The sequence below is a fragment of the Pholcus phalangioides genome, unplaced genomic scaffold (genome assembly GCF_987345545.1).
Source record: "Pholcus phalangioides strain wild (caught in Gottingen) unplaced genomic scaffold, Ppha-v1.0 ptg000007l_1, whole genome shotgun sequence".
NCBI lineage: Eukaryota > Metazoa > Arthropoda > Arachnida > Araneae > Pholcidae > Pholcus > Pholcus phalangioides.
In genome coordinates this window covers 41,996,742-42,015,023 of record NW_028301600.1, presented here as the reverse complement: position 1 = coordinate 42,015,023, position 18,282 = coordinate 41,996,742, and the positions used below count along the sequence as shown (strand labels likewise).

Sequence of the window (18,282 nt, the reverse complement as noted above, 5' to 3'; positions counted from 1 at the left end):
TCGCTAATGTGGTGCTGCCTGTAATGCGTTGAACCGAGCTTTGGTAGGTACACTTTCAGGTCCATACATCCTCCAGACCTAGTCTGGGATATTTGGCAGCCTCTTGGGTTAGGATTTTTCACTAGTCATTTTATTGTAAATTTATAGTTTTAACCAACAAATAATGACTCGTTTCCCCAAGTTAGAGAACCGCAACTTCTCTTAGTGGTTCATGATAATGGACTTCATTTCTTATATTATGCTCCTCAGTATGAGGTTCACAGTCACAATACAAGCCATGAGGCTTCTCGAATGAACGTCATAATCATCATCATCAGCACTTTGAGGGACAGGCACAGGATGATCCTCATAGAAATCAATGTTAAAATTGCCAATTTTACTGTAGAAATGCGGAAATTCAGTGGGGATTTCTGCCATATCGATAATTATAAAAATTGAATTGAATTCTCAATTTTCGAAATATTGAGTTTGCTTAGAGATACGAAGCTCAGAAAATTCAATATGAAATAATTAACCAGACCCATTTTTCAGTTGGATATTCATGCAATAACACATTGATTTTAACTTTTTATTTATATCTTCTTGAGTATAAAAATTAAAGTCCATGTCCCCTTATTGCCTTTTAATATTCAATTGCAATTCAAATAGGTTCAGTTGTTTTAAAATAATAATAATGGCTCATAAATTAGATTGAAATAACTTCGCAGTAATGCAGATAATTGAACCAGCAGATAGATTACTTGAACTTAAAAAAAAATCGAAATATTTTGCACCCATCAATGAAAATAAATCTATTTCTTCATTTCTTTCATTTATATTTGTTCATCAATCTTTCATGAGCTGCGAGTGAAGTCACCATGTTGGTTGCCTTGGATAAGGTTTCTATATGTCCCTCAAAGAAAGAGGGAAATATCACGTGATCCAAAAACTATCATTATGTGGTCACGTGGGCATCCTAGTGGACTGGCATCGCAAGTACCCAGGTTTAAATCCTACTAACGGCAAAGTGGTGATCGGTTGAAATTGGTTTTCTGTGGATTTCCAACTTCAAAGTGCTAATGTGCGTTCTTATTGTTTAAGTCTCTCCACAGAGAGCGTGAGCGCACACACACAACCAAGCCTACAACATTTAAAAATTCAGGCATGACACAACAAGTAAAACTTACCCTGCGGACTTGTCTACTTCCAAATTAAGAAGACAGATGGCAGCACTAATTGAATATGTCAAAAGCATTTCTAAGAAATAAACTTCATGTTGGGTTCACAACATATGCACGCACCCTCAAATATGTGCTCATATTTTTCAGAAATTCCGTAGAGGAATATGAAAGAAGTGCATGTCTGGTTTAGTAGTCACAATATAAAAAACTTGCAGACTTTCTGTTTAGAAATTAGGTAAAATTTAGAGTGTATAGCCAATTATTTTTTTTGTTATTTCATTTTCCGAAAATGAGATTTTTTTTCGTGAGAAGCTAGCAATCAGAAGAGTTAGAAACTTATATTTCTTCAAAAACATTCAGCAAAAATTTATTTATTTTAAAGTTTATCAACAATTTTTTTCACGAAAGTAATTTGAAAAAAATAAGAGGAAGAACAAATTCTCTGGCACCCTTTTACGTCATTTAACGCGAAACTGGACTGGATGTTATTCCTTCTGTTTACAGTAGCGCAATACTCATCAGAAAATAATTAGAAAGGCGTGTTGTTCCCATGCACACACATCCCACATACATTTGTATCTCAGTTCTAAACACAGTTGATACCTTTAACGGTGTTGACAGTCAACAATGATCAATGTTGTTCAATCTAAATGTTTTTCAATTGCGTAACTTGGCAAATAAATGACAAATGGCTTATATTAATGTCGCTGAGTGGACTCCAGAGCATGTCGCGGAATGGTTAAGAGGTACTATAGTGGATTAACTTTGTTTATATTTTAGTTTTTTCATAATCTGATAAGTTTGATTTTTTAAACACATAATCTCGTAAGGAGAAGTAGTGATTTTTACAATAGATGTCATTCGTAGTTTCCCATGATTTATAACTAATGATCGTAATATACTGGGTCCTATTCTCTGCAAAAATTATTTGTACACTCAGGTATAAAACATTGAAGTATATCTAATTTTACCTTGCCATATAAAAGCATTGAATAGGATTTTCATTTGAGTGACTAATGTTGCAAAATAATACAGGGTGTCTTACACATCACTGGATCAGTTTGAAGGTTTCATTGTAGGTGTATTCGTATCCCTCACATTCCGCAACAGAGCCCCAAGGCTGGAATCTTTGCTGGCCCCCTAGTCAGATTTCTCATGGGCCTCTTTGCAGTGAGTTTATAGTACGAAAAATTAAAATATGAGAAGAATTATCCCAGGCCAGAGCCCCATCATCTTTACCCTTGTGGGGGGCCATGGCATATTATTTGACAAATTTCAATTGCATAGAAAAGATCAAGCAGATTTTTTTCCCTCGTACTGTTTTATTCTTTGTCCCTGGGACAGTAAGGACCTCCTCACACTTGGATGCTTTAGTCACATAAATGCTGCTGGAAGACTATCCAGGCTATCCAACATGTGTATCTCTATGGCGCCACTCAGGCAAGGATATTGGCCTCAAAGCAGAATGGTTAACACTGTTCTGCAACGAGCCCTCGGTTGAGCAAGTAAGCGGTAAAAGTCCCCATTCATGTAAGAGTGTTTTTTGCACTTTTTCATTAAAATTCTTCCAAATTGTTCTGCGATGTACGTCACAGATTTTGGCACATTCTGCTTTGGGGGATATTGGTAGTGAAAAAAAGCTATTCCTCATTGTCGACAGCATGCTAGTTGCACGGAACTCCAGTCTCATGATTGCCAAGATATTTCTTTCTTTTTTTTCGTTTTTGAGGTTGAGCCATGGGTGGTCAGGTGTTTATTTCAACTTGTATATTCTATATAGAAATGTTCCCTGATGCAACCCTGTACTTTCCCTCTTGACTTGAATGTGTACAGGCCTGAAGTAAATTTTCAGTTGACGTTTGTTATAACAACTCCACGTTTTAGCAACCATTCAGTACAGTGACCGATATGATAGGTCACAAATGTTATTGTATAACGAGTATCTCATACATATTCCTTTCGATATAACGACCACCTGATATAATGTCTGTTTTCAATGGAACTGTGGGGGTCATTATAATGAGCATCGACTGTATATAGGACACACACGTGTGGAAGTATATAGGAAAAACCCATACCATTCAACTAAGTTAATTTGACTTATCCCAAGGTTATTAGCAGTTGCTTATCAGGGCTCCTTCATTGTTGTGTCGCTATAATGTATGCATGAGTAATCAGCCTTGTTAAATTACAGGTAAATCTCTTTCCTCATTCTGCAGAAGATAATGAATTTGAATCTAATTTCTGTAATTCTTTGGCCATAAAGAATAGTCTGCAAGGAATGTTCTTTTCAATGTATGGATATACACATAATTTTCTTTTATTTCTCCTTTTATAGTGAAAATAATAGTGCAGGAGATAATATCTTCATCACTGCTAGAATAGCTGAAAATTTGATTTACTTTCTATCCCAGTTCATAAAGTACAGACAGATAGGAGGTGAACCAAAAACTATTCATTTTACTCAGTTTCCTGGGCATTGAGATTTTTTTAGTAGGGTTATGTGAGGGAGAACAGCAGTTCGTCGTTTAGTCTCGAGGCTACTTGAGATAGAATCGAGTTTCACCGCATGAAGGAAAGCCCTCCTCACTCAAGGATACTGATGTTGCTTAAATCAGGGGTTCTCAAACTGTGTGTGGCAGCACCCTGGTGTGCCTAAAACCTTTATCAGAGGCACCGCGGTAAGGTGGCCCTGACAACTGTTTTTTGAAGAGATTCTTTGTTAAACTGCTCCGGGGAGCCGCGGATAAGCATTGATTAGGGAAAGGGGCGCAGCAGCGAGTGGAAAAAGTTTGAGAACCCCTGGCTTAGATACATGAAGACTCTGTACCCAGGTGACCTAACGTGTATTTCTATGCCGCTGCTCTGATGAAGATATTAGAGTATGGACGACTGGAATATTTCCTAGTTTTACTGGGAACTTTTTTTTATTAGTTATTCAAGCATAAAAAGTACATATACAATTGAAGGAGTTATACCCAACGAGCCAGGAAAGGCTCATACTGGATATTTAATACATAGACAAATCGACTAACGTAAAGTATTAATGATACACAATAGAATAATTATAGGAAAGAAAAAAGCAGCAAGGAGAACTAGCACATTGCTGCTCCAGTATGGCTATTCTGAAATACTTCCTAATATTTGTAGTGAACCATTTCACATATAGATGGCGCATCCCCTCATACTTTGTACTTATCCACTGATAGTGATTTTTTTTTACCCATATATAATGTATCTTTCTACTATATGCATGTAGCAGTGAGCGAGAAGGGAACACGTAGGGTGAGGGTGAAAAGAGACTTAAAAAACTCTACCTTATCAATTATACTTTTTCTTGTTATATTTTTTTCCTTTCCCCTTTTTTTTCTAACATGCAGTTAGGTTAGGATGAAGTTACCAGATTTATTGCCAATTCGTCAAATAGAGATAATCAAAATTTCTTACCAAACCCTTGTATGTGAAATGGTTAAGATACCAACACCTGCTTCGAATGGAATCCTAAAACAACAACTGAACACTTTCTTCAGGATTTAAATCCACTAATGATATTTTAGCATTTTTTTTATGAAAACTCGGTTTTCTCATGCATCTTTTTTTCATTGAACTTGAATTATCACTGGTGATGGTTTTTACTTTGTTCCATACTCTTTCTACTGTAACATTGGGTGGTGGAATCATCAATAGAATTCACAGTATCATTCTCATCATCCCAAACTTTGTGAACATTGGAGAAGTCATCTTCTCCAACAGTGATTCTAAAGATATTGATGGTTTAAAGTTTGTATATGTTATGTTTCTGTGCATTTCTCCCTCGGAATGTAATTTTTCTTTTAAGGATACCAAGTAATTGACACATTTTTTCCAGCTCACTGTCTCCATATTGTTGTAACAATTTGCTTTGAAATCTCTCTCTGAGATATGAAGTAGGGTATATCCAATCCTTCACTGTTTAATATTACAACAATTCGTCTGACTGAGAGAACATGGGGGTACAGTAGAGCCTCATTTAATCTGAGGTAGATGAGACCGAGGCCACCTCGGATTATCCAAAAACTTTAGGGATTTTGCTCAGATTAAAGGAGATGGATGTTTTGATTTATGAAATGTTTACCGATCTGATCATGGAGTATTTCATTTGGAAATATTTCCTTCTTAATTATCCAAAAAACAATAAAAAATGGTTTTATTAAAAAGAAAAGACAAGCAAAAAAAAAAAAAAACAGTACTATCATGCTTACTGTATTTTTTTCTTGAATAAGATATAAATGCAATATGATGTGTTTAAAAAAATGAAGAATGTGAAAAGGGTGCAAAGACGAAAGATGATTTAGAAGAGTTGGGGCGGGATCGATAGTGAATGATGCTGAAACACTGATAGCTTTCAACTGCCTTTCCAATGATTTCACATAAGCAATTAGGGGACAATGCCATTGTCTACTATTGTGAAGAAAATGGTCAAGCATGTCCCTCTTTCTCTGCAACCCCCATCCCGATAGTTAAAAGGTTTGTCCATTCAAGGGAGTCTAATATTTCATTACACCAATTATAGGCTACCCATTATAGTGCTGGGGGCTGCCTAGTCCTATTCAAACTCAAATTACTGTACATACATACTACATAGTACTCCTGGAAGAAAAAAATAAAGAAATTGGGTTCTTGGAGGGGGAGAAAAACCAGAGAAAAGAGGGTCTCAAGAAGGAAATTCAGAAAATTTTCCCTACCTCAGATTATTCAGAAATTCAAACTCTTGGGGCTCAGATTTTCGAGGCTCTGTTATACCTATTTTTTGAGGCATACATACACGTTAATTTTTCAGAGCCATCTTCTTCAAAAAATATTTTCTCTAGTTTTTCCAAGTAGCATAACCCATGAAATTATTCCTTTTCATTTGATGATTTTTTTTTCTTCTAGTGTGGTGACACTAAAAAATTGGTGGTGACTAGAGTAAAAAATAACAGTCTCTACCCTCAAATGTCTAGTCCCCATGTGGCGAGTGCCAACCGTTAATTTTCACCTTTAATTGCAGCCCCTATTTTGTGTGAACTCTGGACTATTTTTTCTGATGACTTTTATTTTAAAATCCTCACAATAAAAAATTGGTCACATAAATTGTCAATATATACATATAAGTAAATTTTTGTATAATGTATTTGGTGATTACAGTCCCCCCATCATGAACAAACTTCAATGGACGAGATATCAAGATATTTGGTTTGCTGTATCTAAAAAAATATAATCTTATCATTTATGGGAAGGGGCCAAAACTTTCATCCATTAAGTATATCCAGAGGTTCCTTAGAAGCTAGATTCGATGTAGGGGGATTCAAATTTATTTACTAAGACAAAATAGCAGAGATTCACATTATTCATAAACGTTGATCTTTGGTAAACGAAAAAGTCATTAAGTACCTTGCAAATCAGGCAAAGAAAAAGAACGTGGGAAATGACATTTTAATGTTTACTCTACCCATGCTACTCCATGGAAATTATTTTCCTAAAATGATTTGCAACATGTGTTTCAATAGGGATACACATTAACATTTCAGGTAAAATTCAGATAGCAAAATAAGGTAGGTATCCAACCAGCTAATAAAAAGTGAAAATTTGCACATTTGTGCTTCTGGCATGAGAGGGACAATATATTAATAAACACTACGTAAGTGTTATACTTTGTGCACATTCATGACTTTTCTGTTCAATGACAGATATTTCTGCTAGTTCAGAATAAAAAAAATATAAATGTCTAGTTAATCTACACTTATGTGTGACTGATGAAAGTTGAAATTTTTTCACTAAAATGTTTGATATTTAATATTCCTCTAATAAATTATACTTACTTTCCAGGACTTGAAGATTCTGTTCTTCCATATGTTCATTTTTTCCTTAATAATGGTGTTGATGGCCATCAGTTGCTGAATCTCTCACCTGATGATTTGAACAACTTGCACATATTGAAAATTGGTCATCAAGAGTTAATTTTAGAAGCAGTTGAGCTTTTAAGACAATTGGTATGTCTGATATTATGAAGGATTGTGTTCTGACTTGTATATAAAAACTATGCCCTTTTGTGAAAGGTTTTATAATGAATATTTTCAAGATTTACCAGGGCTGGACAAATCCTAAGTACCAGATTATCATGGCAACTAAAAAAATTGGTATTGGGACGTAAAATTTTATATTTGTGATTGCTAAATCAGAGTCTAGGGATGGCTCAAATTTTTCTGATTTAATAATAAATTGCCTTCCAACATGGGAAGGGGTAATCAAGTCCCAGAAAAGTTAAAATAAATTAAAAAAACATTAAATAATGTTTTTAATAAGAAGTGTCTTGAATATTCAAGACACTTCTACTTGCGAAAAAACCATACTTGGCGCCTATGAAATTTGATTCACACCTACATTTGTTTCTGATTTGTCGTGCCCTGGATTTACAAAGCAGCATGAATGCAAAATCAAAATAATTTTTTTTCTGATAAATATATAAAACATTGTAAAACTCTGATATTTAATTTTGTAAGTTCAATTAGTTCTGATTTTTTAAACCTTTTTGTGTTTATCTTTAAAAAAAAAAAAATATATATATATATATATATATATATATATATATATATATATATAGCTTTGATATCACAGAATATATGTTAATTTAAAAACAAATATTGTCCTTAAAAGACATTAGTTGTCAAAAGTTCTTATAATATGGAATAAATTGACCAAAAACTGAGTATAGTAGACTCTTGCTAATCCAGCATACATCAGACCAGGTTGTGCCAGATTATCAAAATCGCCGGATCACAGGAAGTCAATTCAAAAAGCCCATTCAAATAATTCAAACTGTGTAAAGTCATGCAGTGACAATGTTTCCTCTTCTATGTTCGAAGAAAACCCACCTAAAAACAACAGATTACCGAATAGGTCGGACTAACGTACAGCCAGATTATCGTGAATCTATGTTATTACTATAATTTTGATTAAATATGTTTCTAGGACTTCTGAACATTGTTCCCTCTAATTTTTTTTCAACCTGCACAGACCTTATTTTTCTGTCTGCAGCAAGGCAATATGTTATATTCACCAATGGTAAATTTTGGGATTTTGCGTGCACAGAAGCTTTGAAGAAACATTGTTTTTGAGCTCAGAAAAATGTTGAGTTAAAATCATAACCTACTGACTTGTGATCTGATCTCCATGTTTTTTCTTTTAAGTTGGTGTGCTTTCGCAAACTTTTTTTGTTAGATGCCTGGAGTCTATATTACCAAGCTCATGATTTACATAGAGACTTTGTCATTGGTTACATATAGCAACTTAAGATAACAGAGGTTCTTTTTTTTTTTCATTTTCAAAACTAATTTTTCTTAAATTAATATTTTTGTGAATAAAAACTCACTATTGAACTTATGTTTTATCTTTTTTTACCATACTTTCACTTAAAGAATTGCAATTGCGTTGAAATTGACTATCGATTCATTTAGCAGTATATTGTCAACAATATTAATATCATAAGCCACTACTGTATGCCCACCATGTTTCCATACTAAATTTAACTTTATTTTCTGTATCAGCATGAAGAAGCTGCTATCTATAAAGTACGGGCAGTTTTCACTGTGTACTGAGAAAATCTGGTGGAATTGCTTGTCTGGCCCATTCAGTCCTAACTTGAACCATATTATGATTGTGTGTACCTGATTCACTTGACCAAACCAGACATGAGTTATTCCCCATTTTACTAAAAAAGTGGAAAAAAATTCTATCACAAAATCATCAAAACACGGTAGAAACCATACCTTAGAGAGTAAATGCTGAAATAGTAATTAAGTTCTGACATTCTATTAGTTACACAATTGTGCACCTTTGGAATCAATAGCAATGCATGCCCAGTGACTTTTGGCAACACAGTGTATATTTAAATTGTGGGTGAGCCCATGCATTGAGACAATGTTGGTGCTATATAACAATGTAATAAGATGCCATCAACATATGCCAATGGTGTATGGTATAACAACATAATGAGATGCTACCATATGCACCAATAGCGTGTATAGTGATGTTTCGTTCAATGTAGCATTTTCATCATGAGTGGACAAACAACATGCAGCCCAAGGAACATTATTACAGGTCTTTAGTTTTAGCTATGCAACTATTCCTTGCTTTACTCAATTTTGGAAAGTTAGTTTAAGAAATCACGACCTTTTAAGCCTGGTCTGGAGTTAAATTTGCAAACTTATTTTCAGGATTAAAATCAAAGGTATGGCATAGTTGAAATGACAAAATCTGTTGGATTTGACGTTGTAGGTAAGACAAATGCAAATGACATGCTTTCTGGTTTGCTTTTTCAATTTTCAAAAAGCAAGAAATTATGGTAGGTTGAAAAGATGAAGGGGTTGGTTCATAATTGCCAGCCACAAAAAATAAATTTGGCAATCATGCAATTAGCATATAGTAGGACTAGTGATCATATTCAGAAAAAATAGACATAGCAGTTTCGTTTTGGTTGCAAATCTATTCTATAATCTGTCAGAATAGTGGCCCCATATCTTTTAAACATAAGTGAAATTGCCTAGGAGAAACAATGCACATATGCATTCTCATTTCAGAATCTGGTCACCCTAAGTAAAGATCTGTGTTGGTAAAAGAATTGAAATATAAGGAGGCTTTAAAGCTAATAAAAGATTGAACATTAATAGAATTTTATATGTTTTTATAAACACAATTTTTTACAAATTTCAAAATATTAGCTCGTAAATTATTTGAACAATTTCTTTGGTCCCTGATCTTGTATGCACCCTCTCAGCCCACACATATCTTAGTATGAACATATACATAGTTGATTATTCTGGGTATGGGAGGTTTTACTGTAGTATGTTTCGTGCTCTTGAAAACTATAAGAAATTATATAAATTCATTTGTTTTCTTTTTCTTAGCATTATGGATTGACATCTGAAACTCTTCAATTTTTGGCTCTTAAATTGGGTTGCAAAGCAAGGAGCCTCTACAGTGATCTTAAGCTGAATGGTCCCCAAGATAATCCTGAAAATATAAAACAAGAACCAGTTTCTACAGATACTCTTTCTGCTGTATCTGAAATTTTGGTTTCAGTGAAATCGCTCATTTCATGGTTAGACAGGTAAATTTAATGTCCAGTTCCATGATGTACAGTTTAGCTGAGCCCACTTGTGAGTTGTGGCAGAATCACATGCAGGGTGTTGCCTTAAAGTGGCGACAAAGTCAGGGGGTGATATTAGGCATCAAAAGAAAGAGAAATTTTCATAGAACATATAGTATCAGAAACCATGCTTAGTTGGAGAAAATTGTAGAAATAGACATAGAGAGTTTAAGCTGTATTGCAATCATGCTGTTAGATAAATGGTTTTTGTACTTATTTATTTTACTTTTTTTTATACTTATTTTACTTTTTTTCATACTTATTTTACTTTTTTTTATACTTATTTTACTTTTTTTTATACTTATTTTACTTTTTTTATACTTATTTATTTTACTTTTTTTATACTTATTTATTTTACTTTTTTTATACTTATTTATTTTACTTTTTTTATACTTATTTATTTTACTTTTTTTATACTTATTTATTTTACTTTTTTTATACTTATTTATTTTACTTTTTGTACTTATTATTGTACTTTATTTTGTACACCACCAGCTGTGTTGTAATCATGCTGTCAAATGTTTTTTTCTAGTTATTATTGGCTTTTTTTATCCCACTCGACGCCACGCTCTTCATAAGTATTTTTGTGATTTTCACCTTTTTACATCACCCGTTTTATATGGCAATTTTTGTTCCTTTTGAATAAGTCACCCTCTGAGTTTGTCGCCACTTCAGGGCAACACCCTGTATACTATATAGCTATAAGCGTCTGTGTTTACTTTAGAGTCTTTAGACATTTATAAATTTCTAGAAAAATACTTAATGAATTACTCTGAAATTTTGGGCATGTAAACCTGATGCTTATAACCACATTTTCCAGTGAAGGTGCATTCATTAGGGCATTTAAGGGAACCAACAAGAAATTAAATACAAAAACTATGTTTTTGATCGACCCTGTATCATAAAGAGCTGATGATGATTTGTAACTTTCACAAAGTATTTTAATTGCTCTTTGCAATATTCGCGTGTATTTTCATGAAAATATAAATGTTTCTTCCGAAAATTTAATTTTTCTTCACGAGTTATATAAACAAAATGTTTTGTTATATAAACAAAATGTTTTGTTATATAAACAAAACATTTTGTTTATATAACACTCAGTTTTTTCAACCAAATTTCACGAAACTGATAAAAAATTTGACAATATATACGACATTAATGAGATGAGCATTTTTAGGAAATAGTTTTTAAGTATGCATGCACAGAAAATGTCAATTTTATTTTTTCATAATTTGGTTGCCAATATATAAGGCAACTTATAGAAAAAGTCAGTGATATAGTGAGCTGTAATTTGAGTTAATTGTTGAAAGTAGCTGGATGATAAAAGTACAGCGTGTGTATGTTGGAACTTGTTATTATGAGCTTCAGTTATAGCGAGCATTCTATTTCAATGACCATTGCTATAAGTCCCAAATGCTTCCATATAATGACTATCCTATATGCTTTCTTTTCAATATAACGTGCATTTTAGACGTAATGATGAGGGCTGTTATTATGAACATAGACTGTATAAGTCTTTTGGAGTCATTGGTAAAACATTATAGAGTAACTGTTGAGCTCATGAGTTTTTGCTAGATGCAATTCAAAATTTTGGTTCAGCAGAGATGTAATTTTTTTTTGCTCAGTACTGAAATACAGGCATGTTGTGACTTCTGATCATCTTTACTTTTTTATCTATAAAAAGAAAATAACCAAACACAAGGCTGTAGAAAGGAGGAGGGACCCTGAGACCTACCAGGACTTTGACTTTTTCTTTATCCAAATTTTTTTCACTTTTTCTGTTACATCATTTTCTATTTTTTTTACCACATTTTTTCGATGTATTGCTGGTGTCCACTGCAGTTTTCAGTCTGCTGGGAAAAATGGAAACAATGATAGCACTAGCATATCTCAATGAATGCTATTAATTAGAAAGTCAACTGATCAAAAGAAATTTTCTTTCTTCATTTCATTTCTGTGTGCTCTACAGCTAAACATTATGAATGTTGTGTGAAGATTTTGGAATCAGAAATCTACCTTTTACAATCTTTAGAAAGAAAAAAAAAAATACAATTTTTTTCAGATCCATGCAATGCTAACAACAAATGTTTTAAAAATAAGTAAAGAGATCTTTTTACTAGTAATGCTATGTAATTTAGAAGTTATGGTTTGAATCACTGTTTTATAAAAATTTTGGAGAAAATTTTTTTATGGAGCAAAATAATTTTACCTATGCCATAGCTGCCAAGTCTCCCAAATTTCTACTCCACCTCATGGATTCCCAAAAAATTCTTATATCTCCAGAATTTTCACAGTGATTGTAAAAAGCTCGTATTTTGAGGGAAAAAATTATCCTGTATGTCCGGTTTTGGTCCCCATGGTGATTGTTTTGTTGGTGAGATTTGATTTTGAGAGTACTAATGGCAAGTAATTAAACCTACTGGTTGGCAATGATTGGTGACTTGGCGCTAATCTGTGATGCCTTGCATGATGTCACATTTTTGAAAAGGGGAAGAAGGCTGTAATTTTAATCTTATTAATAAAAAATCCTTACATTGTTTTCAAAATTCCTTTTATTCATTCATTTTTGTATGGAATTTGGATCCACAAAACCTCCCTAATTCTCATTCTCCAAAGTTGGCAGCTATGGTATGCAGCTTCTTTATCTCCATGAATTTGTGTTCTTTTAATCCTTTTTTTAAAAAAATTCATGATTTTTTTCCTTTACGAATCAGTTTTTTAAAAATATATGAATAAATAAGTCATAAGTTATGAATATTTTATGAATTTTATAGATATCCATTTGCATTTCAAGATCAGTATGTGGAAATCAGAAAAGCTGTTTTGAAATTGAGTATAGAACTAGCTTCCACAGCTCAAAGGGATCAGTTTGTGGAAAAACCTCACTTTCTTATCAAAAATAGCGTGAGTTCAACCCAATATATGTGCCGATATATTATTAAAAAAAAGATTTTAAATTGTATTATCTATTGAACAGTAGACTATGCACTTGATGCAGATACACACTGATGAAATCACAACACCAAGAAGGATTTCTTTTCTTGGTAAATAAAATTAGAAGGTATGTTTATGTAGACTGATTAAAAAATCGAATTTCGAGCTAAAAAAAGTTCGTGTTTTTTTTAACCTATCGGAGACGACACAGGTTTTCGGAATCTGAAATGCGGACGCACTATGTTTGCACCATCGAGCTGGAGGGAGTATGACGTCAGCGGTCTTCGCCTTGGCAGTGCTGAGAACGGTGTCCACAACATCATTCGTTGGAAGATCACGTGACTCGGTGAAAACACGCACAATCCCCCGTTATTTTCTTATGCTGTTTGAATAGGAGTTTGAAACAATAAATGAAAGAAATAATTTCAGTATTGATGAGATAATTCCAAAATTAATGAAAGAAAATTTCTAGAATTAATGAAATAGATAATTTCAGTTCCAAAATAAATGAAAGTGATAATTACAGCATTAATGAAAGATAATTCCAGAATTAATGAAAGATAATTTCAGCATTGATAAAAGTGATAATTCCAAAATTAATAAAAGATAATTCCAGAGTTAATAAAAGATAATTCCAGAATTATTAAAAGATAATTTCAACATTGATGAAAGTGATAATTCCAAAATCATAAAAGTGATAATTCCAAAATCATAAAAGTGATAATTCCAGCATTAATGAAAGATAATTCCAGCATTAATGAAAGATAATTCCAGCATTAATGAAAGATAATTCCAGCATTAATGAAAGATAATTCCAGCATTAATGAAAGATAATTCCAGCATTAATGAAAGATAATTCCAGCATTAATGAAAGATAATTCCAGAATTAATGAGAGAGAGAATTCAGCATTGATGAAAGAGAGAATTCAGCATTGATGGAAAGAGAGAATTCTAGAATTAATGAAAGAAAAATTCTAGTTTTAATGAATGATAATTACAGCATTAAAATGAAAAAATTTTGGAATTAATGAAAGAAAAATTCTAATTTTAATGAAAGAAAAATTCTAATTTTAATGAAAGAAAAATTCTAATTTTAATGAAAGAAAAATTCTAGTTTTACTGAAAGAAAAATTCTAGTTTTAATGAAAGAGAGAATTTCAGTTCCAAAATAAATGAAGTCATAATTCCAGCATTAATTAAAAATTATGTAATTAATGAAAGGTAATTCCAGCATTAATTAAAAATTATGTAATTAATGAAAGGTAATTCCAGCATTAATTAAAAATTATGTAATTAATGAAAGGTAATTCCAGCATTAATAAGAAATAATTTCAGCATTAGTGAAAGAAATAATAAGGGAAATAATTCCAGAATTATTGAAAGAAATAATAAGGGAAATAATTCCAGAATTATTGAAAGAGATAATTCAGCATTGATTCAGAAGTAAGGAGTCCAGATCAGACTCATCTCGACTGCATCGAATCCAGGAAGTCCTTTCAGATAAAAGTGTTTTGGTGGAAGCATCAGAACTTTTTGAATGGCTTTCTGACATTATTTGAAAAAGAGGAGCCCCTCATACACATTTTGTATGATGAGCTAGGAGCTCTTGTTAGAAAAATTATTGCATGTTTCCTGAAATCTGAACATATTCAGAATGTTAGAATTGCTGAGCTTCAGAATTTGGCTATAGAAAGCAGTGAGAACTGGAGGAAAAATGTGGTTGTTGGTGCTGAAATAGAATCCAATCTTGCTGAGTTGGGGGAATGTTCTCAACAAAAAATTTCTATTAGGTGCTAGATCATCAAGCACTTGCTCAAAGTTTTACCTTTTGAGGACACCGTGCTGGAAAAAATGAAGTATTTGCATCCCATTTTCCGACTGGAAAACTCTTCATTATCATGTATTAAATAGATTGTTTCAAAGCTACCGCAAGTTTGTCCTTTGGATACCCCTGTTCTCTTGGATGAATGGATTTCTCTGCAGTGTGAAGATATACATGTGAGTTATCAAAGGTTAGATAAGTATTGGGGATCTATATTTGATCTGAAAAACTTGGATGGAAGTGCAAAGTTCAGAATTTTGCTTGTGCTTGTCAAAGCCTTAATATGTCTTTCCCACATGGAAATGCAGACTGCGAGAGGGGCTTTAGTGTAAACAAACATTTCCTGCAACATAGATTAAATCTTTCGGTTGAAAATATCAATAGCATTAGGCAAATAAAATCTTATGTACAGCATTCTCGGAATGCTAAATATATCAGGGGCGTCGGAAGGGTTGGGAAACCTGTGGGTGCCCGTCTTGAGATTCATGTAGGAAATTTTTTTAATCAATTCTGTGGGTGCTCGAATCCGTTCTACAAACTTCCGTGGGTGCTCGAGCACCCACAGCACCCCCGGCTCCGACGCCACTGAAAGATATTGATGTCGTTGCCAATCTTCTGAAAGCTGTTCGCAGCTCGCATCAGAAGTAGCAAGACAGACTTCAGCACCAAAAAACTTTTGATAAGAAAGTTCCACGACTAGATGAGAATCAAAGACTAAAAGCAGAAGAAAGGGAGTTGGAAATTCAGTTGTCATCATCAAAAACTATGCTGAACACTACAGAGAAAATGATAGAAGTGGGGATAAAGAGAAAAAACTTTGTAGACATCGAAAGTGGGCAAGTTCGTCTGAAAACACTGAAAGAAAAAATGTGTAGGGTTTTTGAGAAATTAGAGGAAAACAGCGTCACATGAGTCAACAAAATGTCATGAGGTTTTTTTAATGTATGCTTATTTGTTTGATTTGTAAACTTTTAATTTTTTGTTCTTACGTCCAGCTTGGATTATGACTTATAATTTTTACGTCCCTATGAGTGGATGCAAGTTTTATCAAACATATAAAACTGATTTTTGACGCCGGAACCCTATGACTGGTTAAAATGTTCAAAATTGAATAATCTGATCATCTCGGTTCAAAAAATTTTCATTTTTGACAAAGGTAATAATGATTCTGCGCACTGCTCCGAATTCACAGATTGCTGCTCCGAAACACTAAATTTACTGCTCCGAAAAGAATCAACAGCAATCCCATCCCTGGATTACCTTTAACATTGACCAATTAATTTAGTTTAAGTCTAGGAGTAGGCTGTGAAGAGAGCAAACACACCCAGGTTCCTTGCGATGAAAATTTTACATTATCCAAATAGAAAGATACAAACATCCAGACACAATGAGACACTAAGCAAAGGTTGAAATTAAACATCGAGTTTTAATGCATAGAAATAATAGCAATGATATGAAATGATGGGATGGGGGGGGGCTGTGGAGTAATAGCTCCTTGAAAGTAAGACATGAAATGTACACCAAAATGCATAATTAATTTTATGACAGGCTTTCAAGAACAAGTCCCATTAACATTTTGGAAGAATTTAACTGGCACTATATTAAAGAAAAGACAAAAATGACTGATATACGAATCGAAGTGAAGGAGCAGAAAGAGTCTGGAATGCGGAACGGGTGGTTGAACAACATGGGTCCATCATTTGTCTGAGCAGCAGGTATTACAATGAAGGGGTGACTTGAGGTGGTGGGCAAAATCGTTGAGTCCAGGAACTATGGGATCCGACAAACCTCTAAGGATGATAGTGTAGCGGATTAGTTTCAGCTACGTCCCGTGATTCTTGCATCCATAATATAAGTCACAGGCAAACTCAAAGAAACATTGCCAATTTTCAGATTAAGTCATTTATTAAAGTCAAAAACTCAATTAAATTAAGTTACAATATATACTAATTCAAATATTATTGTCAAACAAGAATAGCCATGATCTCAATGAATAAGATATGAACAGATCTCACTCACTTATATTGTCGACTAGCCACACAGACTATGAAGATCTAGCTGACTTCTACGGGGAATCAGAGGGGGAATGGTGGGCAATTCAACCTGATCGTGATCGATGGAAATCCATGATCACAGTTCGTGAATCAGCACATCGATGATGAAGAACTCGTTACTAGCGGAAAGATCACGATTTACAACACAGCACATCAATTACGTGCCACACACCATCAGTGGGAAGATCATAGTTCATGAATCAGTGCATCAAGACGTAGCTCGCTCAGACATCGGATGTTAGAAGATGGGAAGACGACACACAGAAGATGATTTCATCACATGCGGAAGATGATGGCCATCACTTTTCGTTGTAAGCTGTAACATTACCTTGGGCCCCCCTCAGAATAGTCCTACATCTAGTCATTTTGAAATCTGTATTTATTGTCCGACCTTTAATTCACTTCCAAGAACCGGTTCGCTGTAGATTTCCGCCAATCGGCCTACATTGTTTATATTTCAGTATTGCCAGATTTCGTGTCATAGTTGTATTTTTATTCTGAATAGTTATGCAAATAGCAGTTGTGTCTGTCATTATGTGTTAGTTTTCCAGAGCAGAAGGTCGTGGATCCTGATTGGACGGTGAAACAAGGAATGCTGGGAATGGTCCCTTTTAAATAGCGGCGGTATGCTGGAAACGACACACAAAATATACCGAATTACTCTTCTCACTAAGGCATTTCACCCGGTGAGGTGCGTGCCGAGCATCGTCTCTTCCATTATCATGAACCATTGATTGAGTACGAACTTAGGCACAGCTCCGCCTGGTTGCCAATTGCCTTTACCAACAGCAAGTGCGAATGATTTGGTGGTTGTCAGATTTCTTCACGTGGCTGCTACATTACTGATTGAATTGTATTAGATCGAGTCTATTAACACAGAAGTTCGTCAGAGATGCCATTGCTTGCCGCTTCTCCAATGCTAGCTGCGGTGACATTATTGAGTGATGATTGGGATGAACCTCTTAATTGAATCGTGTGACTCTTGTGATGGTGGTCTGATGGAATGTAATTGGTGAGATTGAAACTCTTTCTAGAACCTCTGTTGTTAAAAAACTTTAACGAAGATCTATTATTGATAACTGAGTTAGAGTGAAATATTATTTGTGTGTGAATCAATATTGAGATACATAAAATAATTAATTGACT

At 33.8% G+C, this 18,282-nt stretch overlaps 1 protein-coding gene across 2 annotated transcripts in view; it reads left to right on the top strand.

The window, feature by feature from the left end:
• Positions 1 to 1,693: 1,693 nt before the first annotated feature.
• cnk (connector enhancer of ksr) overlaps positions 1,694 to 18,282 on the top strand; it is a 77,958-nt gene continuing 61,369 nt past the window's right edge. For both annotated transcript variants that reach the window (XM_089233246.1, XM_089233245.1), the window contains exons 1-4: positions 1,694 to 1,906; positions 7,008 to 7,171; positions 10,085 to 10,287; positions 13,101 to 13,230. In XM_089233246.1, the coding sequence (XP_089089372.1) occupies positions 1,849 to 1,906; positions 7,008 to 7,171; positions 10,085 to 10,287; positions 13,101 to 13,230 (555 nt within the window). In that variant the 5' untranslated portion in view covers positions 1,694 to 1,848. The remainder of the gene's footprint in view (positions 1,907 to 7,007; positions 7,172 to 10,084; positions 10,288 to 13,100; positions 13,231 to 18,282) is intronic.